This window comes from Myotis davidii, unplaced genomic scaffold, assembly GCF_000327345.1.
Source record: "Myotis davidii unplaced genomic scaffold, ASM32734v1 scaffold147, whole genome shotgun sequence".
NCBI classification, from domain to species: Eukaryota; Metazoa; Chordata; class Mammalia; order Chiroptera; family Vespertilionidae; genus Myotis; species Myotis davidii.
The window spans coordinates 6,473,506-6,485,422 of NW_006383010.1; the positions used below are offsets into that span (position 1 = coordinate 6,473,506).

Sequence of the window (11,917 nt, forward strand, 5' to 3'; positions counted from 1 at the left end):
GACCACTTGAAAGTACAATAGTTGGTTTCCCTCTCCACCCGCCCGCTCCGCTGGCCAGCCCAGCGCGCCCATCGGATCCGAGGGGAGAAGTTGTCCGCCGCTCTCCGTACGCCTGACACCTACATATCTTCCTAAAACACCCAGATAATTACCAATCAAAGAAAAAGGAGGACAAGAAGGGAAACAGTACTGGGTTACTATGCACTTGCGACTGATTTCTTGGTTTTTTATCATTTTGAACTTTATGGAATACATCGGCAGCCAAAACGCCTCCCGGGGAAGGCGCCAGCGAAGAAGTAAGTGCGGGGTCTTTTCCGCGTTTGCTCGCTCCCTCCCGCCGCGTTCACCCCAGATGAAGAAACAATATTGCTGGTCCCTCAGAAGCCTGGTTTGTGTCCTGTTTCATCACTACTGTTACCCGCAAAGGCAACCACTATCAAGACGCCTATCCTCACAATTAGTTCTGCCTCAAATAAGTCTGCAGCCGGGCATCCCCGGGGCCCAGGGCTCTCCCGCCCCCGGGAACTTCAGGTTCGCGGAGAAGTCGGGTCTTTCCTTTGACCAGCTCTAGGGATTCGCGCTTTCCTTTCGAGACTCGGACGGGGACCCCGAATCCCAGGGGCGCCCCTGCCCACCCCGGGCTGTGGGGACCCCGGCACCGCCGTGCAGAGCCGGTTTCCAGGCTCAGCCTGGCCTGTCACACGTGAACATCTCAGGCTCTTTCAAGCCGGTCCCCTCTCTGGCGGGCAGACAGGTACCGGGGGTGGGGTGCCCCCTAAAGAGTCAAGCTCGCCTCCTCGCCGTCTCTGACCCTGACTCCGTGACTTGGTAGGTTGGCTTGTGGGCGCTTCTTTAGACCGTGTCCCCGCTGGGATGAAACGGGCACCCCGGAGCACCCTCGATCCAGGTCGGTCTGTGTGAGAGCGGTGCCCTCCTGAGATGAGGGCACAACCCCGGGAATGTCACCTCTCCCCGCCCCTGGGTAGCCCGGCCCGCCGGTCGCTCGAACGCCCGTGCCTGGGGCGGCAGTCCCTTGGAGGACAGCAGAGCGGGGGTCGGAGGGGCGCGGGGGTCTTCCCTGGCTTTAGTGTGGGGGGCGCTGCTGGGGAGAGGGAGGGAGAAACCGCCCGGAGCCCTTGGGGACACAGAGGGTGATGCTATTGCCTTGGCCCCTCGGACCTCCTGGGCGTGGGAGGCAACGACGTTGGGCGGCTCTTGATCGCGCGTGGAAAGCCCCCCTAGCTCCTCGGGACCGGCGCGGGCGCCACGCGGAGGACACAGCACAGGCTTGTGTGAGATGGAGATTTAGTCACCGCTTCCCCGCCGCTGCTCGCCCCTGCCCTGCCCCTGGACGGGAGGGTCCCCTGAAAGCTGCCTTTGTGCCCCTGGTCTCCCGCGGACAAGGTTTGATTCACCTGAAAACTGCCTTTTAGAAACGTGGCGGGGCCCGAGCTCCAGGGGCTCCGGCCCGGCCTCACCGCCTCTCGGATCGCGTGGCAGGGGGCAGGAGGACCTAAGTTAAGCTAAACGTGTCAGGGCATCCGATTTATTATTCTTGGCTCCTGGGCGGTTTCTCTTCCTCCTCACTCCTCCGGCCATCCTTTCACTCAAGCATTGCGCTCGCGCCTGCGCCCCCTCCCCGCTCCTCCCCTCTCCTTGCGCGTCCAGCCGGGGATCGGAGTCACGGGTCCCTGGGAAGAAGGATGCCCATGCCGGGCACCAGCACAGCCTCCTGGTTGCTAATCCCTCTTCCAGCCGGCGCCCACCTGGAGCTCAGAGTCCACTCCCTCCGCCCCACGGAGGACCCACGGGGCTAGAAGCCGCTCCCTGGCTGGCTGGGGACCGGGACCCGAGTGTCAGTGTGTCAAGTGCCTCCGGTTGCAGTGTCGGAGCCCCCGTGTCTGAAGGAAGAGACAGGAAAGAAAGTTGGCCGTCCATCGGTTCCCTCCTCCCTGAGCGAGGACGGCGGTGCGGGACGCTGCCCAGGGAGGCTGCCCAGGGAGCGCACCTCTAGGATAGGACCCTGGAGGAATCGCGGAGTCAAAAGGCAAACTGCTTCTCTGCCTTAATCATCTCCAGGCCGAGTCAAAGGCGCCCTCTGGTTGTGTAGCGGGATGAGAGAGGGAGTGGGTGGGACTGGGATGAAATTCCAATTACTCTGTGGGAGTGGGGCCTGGAGAGAGCTCCCAGAGCCGGGGATGCTCCTTCGCTCTGCGGTCTGCGTTGGCGGCCGGGTTTGCTGGTGCAATCCTGGGAGAGGGGCGACCCCTTGCGTCCTCCGAGGAGACTTGCCAGACTCTCTTGGCAGGTGCAGCAATGGGTTTGTTGTTGTTGTTGTTGTGGAGAATGGGGAAGGGGTGGTGGGGAAGGAGAGATCTTTGTTAAATGTCCAGAAACTCAAGGCCAGATTGCATGTGCACATTTTCATTTCTTTAAAAATCTCTGAAAGAAACACATGGAGACTTTTTCTCAAGGACCAGGAAAGGTTTTCTGTAATGAAAAATAAGGTAACAGGGATTTTAGAAAGTGGCCTCTCCTGTTTTTCAAAGAGACAACTTCAGTGAATGTTTCAGAGTGTCCCTTCTAGACTGTAGTTAAATAGCTTCGCTTCCTTAAACTCTTAAGACATGAGAGAAAATTGAACTAAGAACTTACGGTCTTTTGAATATTTTAGTAGAAAGTGTCTTGCACAAAAAAATATTCATTTGTAGTGTTAAATGTCAAGTTGAAGGAACCATGGTTAATCCTCAGATATAGCAAATGAAGCCATATCAGGTATTTCCCTCCTTCCCCCCACACAACTGCTAGACTCTTCTCTCTATGTTGTTGCAAACTAATGATACTGTTTCCTCTTATAAAAGAGACATTTCACACAGAACTTTTAAATATATACTATATTGAATTATGGGTTGATAAATACACAATAACGTTTTCACCTATTTGGATTCATATCCAGTTCCTAGAGATGACTAAATTGAATTTATTTTAAGTAACAATGCAATTGTTACTTAAAAATTCCCAGGTAGCAATGTTTTCAGAGGTAAGCATTAGGATGCTCAATCAAGAACCTGAAACTCAACTTTTAATTTCTCTCCAACTCAGCCTTTACAACTTAGTACAGTCAGCTTCTGAATTCCAGGTTATCTGCTAATGAAATTAACAGTCAAATTTGCCATGATAATAACCACAATACCTTACTATTGCTCCACATTTTCATTTGAATTATTCATTTGAGCTTCTAAATAACCACTTGATCTAAAGAGGCGGGCATTAATATTCTCATTTCACAGAGATTGAACCCAACAAACAGAGGCTAAGTAAGCTATACAAAATTATACAGTTAGTAAGTGAAGCTTGTCCCCTGCTATTTATATGATATGCTGATTCATGTGTGAGAGAAGATGTCAGGCATGCTAAGTAATCTTATGGTCTCTAGACAATCATTTATCCAATATGTTTGGAGAATACGCTGTTCTGCTTGACTGGAAGTTTTTGAAATGATATTTGTATGTATTATACATTAATGACCAATGTCAAAGGATTAACTAACGAGTAATAATAGTGAAGCTTGTTAAATATAATATTATTTGGTTATTCAGAAGTAATTGCAGGATCATATTATGCCAGAAGGCTATTGTTAGAAACATCAGTTGCCACTGTAGTATTCTTTTTTGTAATGCCATGTACTAATTGGATTTTAATTTTTTACATTTCAGATAAATGCAAGGTTTGAAAAGCCATTGTATGCATAATAATTACAAAGTATCCATGGCACAATCTATAAAGCTTTTGAATCTTTCATAAAGGTGTTTTAAATAAAGGAGTAAGAATACAAAGGGAATATTTTAATGGTAATAAAATAAAAACGGGTTCATTGGAATATACTGGTTATTGCTCATGACATTGTTTCAGGATGTCGAGCCATTCTTTGAGATTCTGATGCACTCTTGGTGATTACACTCTAGTCTTGGAAAATAACAAGTTAACAATAAGGTGGGAAAATCTTTTATTTTGTTCTGAATTTTGTAATATTATTTTTAAATGAAAGTATGGTTTGGATATTGGCTACAATACATTTTCTCACCTGCCTACCTTTGTTAACAGTCTACCTTGTTGTTAAGAGAAATTTAATACATGGTGACATGAGTAAAATTTGCTGGAGAAGGTATATTCTGCAACATATCATGTGCTATCTGTGTGAATCACAAATTCAAACTCTTAGTAATGACATCTAAATATATGCAAAAGACTTTTAGTTTTGTGAATTCTAGTTTAATCATCATTAGACTATCAGATTATTTTATAATTATTTAAACTATTAAATTAATTATTTTATAGTTTAACAAGGATTTTACCAAGAACATTAAGGGTGATAATTTTTAAACATTGTCTTTTTAGTGCCAAGTTATTCTACATAAAGTAATTGAGAATATAAGAATGAGTGTGAAATTGATTTAATGTCATCATGTCTATATTACTTTAAGCATGAAATATGAACAGTATTTCAATTTATAAGTAGGTAAGTTTTGCTAACTCATTTACATTAAATATTTCCCTGGCATTTAATATTCTACAAATTAGATCCCCAGAATGCTATGAATGGAAATTACAAAATGTAGTTAAAATTGATTTTCAAGTTATTATGGAGAGACCCTTGCCACACTACTACAAAACAAATTTATTAGTCATCTGATCATTTTAGACTATTTTTTAAAATATATTTTTATTGATTTCGGAGAGATGGAGAGAGATAGAAACATTGATGATGAGAGAGAATCATTAATTTGCTGCCTCCTGCATGCCCTGCACTAGGATCAAGCCCGCAACTGGGCATATGCCCTGACCAGGAATAGAACCTTGACCTCCTAGTTCAGAGGTTGACGCTCAACCACTGAGCAATGCCGGCTGGGCTCACTTTAAACTATTTGAGTCTGAACAGATATCTTTAAATTGCTACTAAAAGTCTAAAATATAAATGGTTAAATCTTTTTTAATGTAATAGTGCTCTAATTCTATGTAACGTTGATAGAATACTATGTGAAGTTGCCAGACCCCATGTAGAGTTAAGATCAAATTATCCTTCTGCCGTTATTAGAATGAACTATCAAAAATAAAACTATACTACCTATAGTGATTTACTCAATCATCTTTTCCCTTTTTATCTCTATTCAAATGCTTCATTTTGGACATTGTGCTAACTTCTCTTCCCACTTCCTTACTATTCACTCCCCTTTCGCCCACCCCAAAATCCTTTTCCAAGTAGTGAATTCTTGAAATGCCATCAGAGAGGGTATTATGTTTCATGAAATGTAAGAATCAACTTTGGTTACCGTTAGAAAAACATCATTCAGTTTGAGAGCATGGTAAGGATCATGCAAGACAGTGTGTTGAAATTATATGTTTTACTTGGTTAGGACTATTTCTTCTCTGAACAGTGCCTTGTACACTCACATTCTTTTGAGAATGACCATTTGAAAAAGTGTTGAATCATAAATTACATAGTGGGGTGGGGTTTTTTTGCCTTGCTTTTGATTTTGAGGAATAATGTGAAATTGTGAAAAAAAAATTTTTAAGGTTGAAAATTATCAGCTTATCATAAAATTTACCATCTGATGGACAACCTAGTAAATTTAAAACACTTTGCAATTATACCTTAACAAAATTATATAGAATCTATAATAATAAAAGCAAAATACACTAATTAGGCTGGACAGCCGAACAACCTTCTGGACGAAGCCACGCGGCAGGGGCCAAGGCAGAGGCGGTTAGGTGCGATCAGGCAGGCAGGTGAGCAGTTAGGGACAATCAGGCAGGCAGGCGAGCAGTTAGGGGTGATCCAGCAGACAGGCAGAGTGGTTAGGGGTGATCAGATAGGCAGGCAAGTGGTTAGGGGCTATCAGACAGGCAGGCGAGCAGTTAGAAGCCAACAGTCCCAGATTGCGAGAGGGTGCAGACTGGGTGGAGGACCCCTTCCCACCCCCGTGCACAAATTTCGTGCGCCAGGCCTCTAGTATAAAATATACATCTGTAGAAGACACTGCCCATTTTTTTCTATTTATTTAATTCTACCCATCAGACCTTCCCATTAAGGAATACTGCTAACATTCTGTTTAAGTACTCATCCAGCAATATTGAAAAGAATAGGATGGTCCACTCTCAAGAATTGTGGCAGTGCCGAAAATGCTTACTGCCTCAGTGCCATTGAGTGCTAAGCAATCCCATTTTATGCTCCAAAGGTGTTTCAACAACATGAAACTTTTAAACAAATTACCTGAATTCTTTTTACATGTGAGACATTTGAATAATTTCAAAATTTTATTTTTAAAAATATGGTTACAGGTGCCTCTTCTCTGATGAGAGCATTTCTGCCTTATTTGTCATCTTGACAAGGAACCAAGTTACCATCTGCTGTCACTAACATGTTTCTGGAATTTTCTCAAAGAAAACTGGTACTAAAGGATATGATCGCCCAATTAAATATATCTTTTAGAGCTTTTAACTGCCTTTATACCTCATGCAAGAATCTAATCCAGTATTCAAAACTCTACCTTATTAAAGTTCCATCTGACCTTTAGGAATCTGATGGATAGCAAGCATCACAAGTTCATGATAGAGATTGAGGCCTAAGAAGCCATTGAGGAGAGTCCTCAGTGTATGTGAGGAAAACTAGACTGAGAAGTAGACCAGATGCTAGACCCAGCACTGCTCCTAACATCTGGATAACCTAGTCAAGGTTACCACACTAAGTTGCAGTTCCTCACCGTGAAATAAGATGGTGGTTAAAAATTTATATCTAGCCCGGCTGGCGTGGGCTCAGTGGTTGAACATCGACTTATGAACCAGGAGGTCAGGAGGTCAAAGTTTAATTCCCGGTCAGGGCACATGCCTGGATTGCAGGCTAGATCCCCAGTGTGGGGTGTGCAGGAGGCAGCCAATCAGTGACTCTCTCTCATCATTGATGTTTCTGTCTCTCCCTCTCTCATCCCCTTTGAAATCAATAAAAATTATATCTTTAAAAAATGTAGATCTAAGTGATTCCTATAGTCTCTTCAACTTTTCGTCTTTGGGTATGAGAAGCATAAGTCAAGACTAGGGAGTTAAATAGTTTTAAACTTAACTGTCTTATTCAACTAAGTTTAGTAGATAAAGATTAAGAATGAAAGCAAATATAAATATTCATTTACTACAAGTAAATGAATCATATAAACATTAGTTAATAAGTAATTTATCAAAGTCCATAATGAATTAATTATGATATTTCCCACCCTTCACAATTTCTAGTGCCTGAAAACATTAGCCATGGCACCAATCAGTGTACTCAGTCTTCAGCAGGCCCATCTTGTCCTTTGGCTCACAGTCATAGGGATCTGGTTTGGAACATAACTTAAGAGAAGCTTTAGAAGTTCCCTATAATGGCAGACTTTCAGAAGGGGCCTGTGCTGGGATGAAGGTGGCAATTAAATGGCCCAGGTTTAGGGTAGTAAGGCCCTGTGCTATGACCGTTCCTGATTGAGCAAGAGAGCACATACAGCACATAATTTATATTATGAACAAATCCATAGGTCTTGGAAACAAGTTGGATATTAAGGGAAAAGAGGAAGTGGACCATATTTGGCACTAAACTTTAGAGTATAAAGACTCAGGTCTGTGTGAATGGAAAAACAATCGATGGGAAGGTAGGAAAAGCATATGTGGTAAGAAACTTATTTTTCTTTTGAGTTATCTTTCTTGAGGGCCAGTTGAACATTTAGTAACTCCAAATTAAAGTTTCAGAGAGTGTCAGGGGCTGAAGATAAATATTTTGGAGTCACTCACATAAAGGGTATAGTTGAATGCTCGAGACAAAATCAAATGGTGCCTTGTTTATGAAAAGTGTTTGCAGGGCTGACATTAAGACTCACCCTTATTGGTAGCTTCAAAATATGATTTATTACACTAATGCATTTGTTTTAGAGTCTAATATATTATTCTCAACTATGGCTTCTCATTTTTACATATGGGACTCTGTATTATATGAAACTGGTCACTGGTATCGTGAGCTGCAATTTGAACTTGCCAAATCTTTGAACTGAAGACCATACTTGGAAGTCTCATTAAATGTGAGACTATATTGCTTTGACACAGATCATAGGAAACTTGAAAAACTTTATGGTAAAGAAAGACGAGTTTTCTTAAGATGTAAACATGATTTTTTGAAAATATTCCATTTAGATCTAGCATCTACTCAAAACAGTGCAATTCTATGTCCAAGCACATTTCTCTACAAAGTGCACTCTCTTAAAATAAGAGCATCTCAGGGTGGGATGAAACTGGAAGGAATCCAGTCCATACACACAGTGTGTGGATTACCACTGCAACATCCCCACCGAGTAATTGTCCAGCCCTAGTAACCACTCCACTCCACACCCTCTCCTTCTTCTCCTAGTCACTTTGAACCTTCTGTATCAGAAGCAGGTTATATTTCCTAGTGTGTCTATTCTCATAGTTCTCTTCTGAGACCTTGGCATGAGCATGGGATTGGATTCAGTTACCTTAAAACCCATTTCTCAAATGAATACACAATAATGCAATGCACTCTATTCACTCCCAAAAATTGTCCTCAGAAAACTAGCTGGTAAGCATATTTATAATTATACCCCGATACAAAGCACATTCCTGAGAGTAAGTGGTAAAGCAGCCCCCATTTTATAACCACATAACACAAACCACCACCACACAATATAAAATAACAGAATTTGTGAGCTGCTTGTTTTAGAACACTGTTTTCTTAACATATGCTTGATAAGCTGGTAAGAAAAAGAACAGCTAGTTTCTCATTGCTATATTCTCCACTCATGCAAAAGGACCTCTCAGATATGAACACAGTCACCTCCACAGAGGCTGTCATGTCAGGAGAGGCGCGTATCAGTCACATTTTGTTGAGAAGAAAGAAGAAAAATGTTGTGCCAAAGTGTGTGTAAATGCTTCATAGCAAGCTATAGCTTTCTGGTTCTCAGAGCCACTGTTATATACGTTTTATCTGCATATAATACATTTATATTTACTTTTTGAAACGAGTGCTGTGATAATGGCTATTACTTAAATAGCTGCTGTGTTCTAACTATCTGTGAGGGCCCGACCCTGAACTTGATGCTTTTTTGCAAATATTATCTCATTTAGTCCTCACACTCACCCTGTAAGGAAGGTGCCAATAGTCCCATGTTAGTTGCTCCAGATCAGTCAATGAAGATGTAGTGGACCTGGGATTCCAGCCCAGCTGACTCTAAAGCCCCTGTTCTCCCTGGATTTCTTCTCATCACCTCAACTCTTGGGATTGGTATGGAAGCAATCATGGAAGCATTTTTTCAAACCTCACCTTACTTTTTTTCTTTCCCTTACTCACCCTTTGCTCATTATTTCTTCCTCCTCATTTGACAAACCGCAAGTTTTTTCAAACATTTACTATAGAGTTTGCTTCTGGTATTCTGATATTCTCTCCCAAAGCTCTTTCTCTCCTTTACCCTTTCCTCTCTTTCTTGAAACCTGCCCTATTAATGATTTTAAACATAAAAAGCTGCTGATTTTTTTTTCATTAGGACAATAGGCTCGCACAGTTTGTATGAAATGCTCTGAGATTATTCCCATCTACGGTGTGGATGTCCAAGATAAGATGAACTTAGGCATGAGGATGTGGGTACAGTCTATAATTTTTCAGTTAAATATCAAAATCTGTCTATGTAATTTACAACCACAATAGATATTTCACTGACTAGTTTTTGTTATCCTGAAAAGTTATCTTTATGATGCTTCATAAAATCTGTTATTTATATTACTTTTACCATAAGCATTAACAGTAACCTCCTCTGTGAATTTTTGTTTTATGGGCCTTTGTACAGTAATTTTCAATCCTGATTTCAAATGAAAATCACCTGGAGATCTTTAAAAAAAAAAAAAAAAGGCAAATCAATGCCAGACTACGCCCTCAACCAAACGGAGCAAGCTCTGGGGCTGGGGCCTGGACATATATATTTTTAAAAATAGTCCTGTTGGATCCTTAATTTGAGAATGGCTATTACTGCTGAGCAACTGTTGAAAAAGGTGCCCATTCATGAAGGTTAGATAGATGAAAAAGCCTGTACGTAGTGTGATAAGAAATGAGATATATGTCATTTGAACAGGTAATAGTTTAAAATATAAAGCAGTTAGATAATCCCATATTGTTTATCAATAGAGTAATGTTAAATTTGTGACACTGCCTAGTGCAGACAAGACCAGCTGATAGAGAACTGTCTCAGCCAAAGAGTCCAAGAAGAGAGAGCCAAGGCACACAGGAGGGCACCGTAGTGAGTTGAACAGATATGGACTTCACTGAGTAAGAATACAGCTGCTGGGGGAGGTGTAATCTGGGCTGAGTGTGCTTGCTGCTGAACTCTGTGTACCATGGGTGAGTGAGGCAGTAAATAGGATAAAAGATGGGGTATCAGCCATGCCACAAAGGGTTTTCAAAGCTACTTAATAAGCAAATATTTTTATGTCATATTTGCTGACTGGTAATGTACCCTAGAGTCCTCTTTGTTTTTAGGAAAACGTAATGGTTAGAGAACTGCCTAATAATAAATAAACATCCCATTGTTTAATAGTTTCTACAATCCCTGACCAACTTTAAATTGACTACTGGTGATTGTAAAACTACTATAAGTAGCAGTTTTAACTCTATCTTAATGGGTTAAGTTTTGTAGTAGGTTGTTTATTCATGAACTTACCGATTTTTTTCTCTCCTAATGTGCTCTTCGTTGGGTGGTTATCTTCATTAAATCTTGTTTATTATTTTTTCTAGTCTAGGAAGGATTTTCAAACCTTGTCACAAACCAGAGAAAGCTCCATGGATAGTGAGGTGGAAGTCTAGGCTTCCTGTCAAACTTAATTTTGCTTGTTAAAGGGGCTTGTTGGGAGAATTTGGGTTCTAGTGAGTCACTAGGCCAAATCCCAATAACCACACTTGCCAAAAGTAATTAGATTGAGGAAAGCCAGGCTCCGCGGGCGGAGGGTCATCACAGCACACTTGAGCCATTGCTACGTGGTCAGACCTAGTTACTTGTCCCTGAGGATTGGGAACAATCATGAGTTATAAGGAGCAGAAAATCCACCAGAAAACAATGCTTTCCACCAATTTTTTTTTCCCTTCAATAGGTTATTCACCCTAAGCACGCAAGAGATGGAAATATGCCACTGGTATTCGTACACAGCTCATGTCACCATCACCATATAAACCACCTTGTCTGCGTGCTTGAGTACAAACACACGTACAGAACTCCTGCTGTCATCATTCCAAGTGCTCCCCCTCCCTTCCTGAGTAGATAAAAAGAACCCAAGGAATTTAGTTGTCTTTGTAAAAGAGGTGTCTGATTAGGATGGAAAGGGAAGGGAAGGGACTCTTATAAACATCCTAAGGTCAATGTACATATAGTATTACTGAATTAACCCTTGGAAATAAGAACATAGTAGTATAATACATCAGGACTGGAGTTCTAAAACCTCTAGAGCTAGGAAAAGGCCAACAATGAACTTACGATTTCTTGTACTGAAAAGAATACCATGCTGAAACATGGTACCAGAAGGAGCTAAGTAGAAATGATCAATAACTAAGCAATGCTCTAATTTTAAATCTTTCTACAGGCAAATATTAAGTTAGCATAAATATACTTAATAACCTAAGTGAAAGTTTGCCTTTAAAATTATTGGCATTGCCTCACATACCCCAAATAAAGACTCTGTCACTTCATATGATGGATTTTCAATGGAACAAGGACACAGATCTCCCACTGATCATATTGTTAATGTGGTAAGTTTCACATTCCTTTATGGCTCAGGATGACTTCAGCCTATTTCAGTACTCCTATGACCTTAGCCCAGCGATTTTCAACCAGTGTGCTGCAAG

General features: G+C 41.7%; 1 protein-coding gene across 1 annotated transcript in view; it reads left to right on the forward strand.

Moving 5' to 3' along the window:
• Window positions 1-6: 6 nt before the first annotated feature.
• RSPO3 (R-spondin 3) overlaps window positions 7-11,917 on the forward strand; it is an 83,863-nt gene continuing 71,952 nt past the window's right edge. Inside the window, exon 1 of the mRNA XM_006778454.2 lies at window positions 7-296. Within this exon, the coding sequence (XP_006778517.1) occupies window positions 200-296 (97 nt within the window). The 5' untranslated portion in view covers window positions 7-199. The remainder of the gene's footprint in view (window positions 297-11,917) is intronic.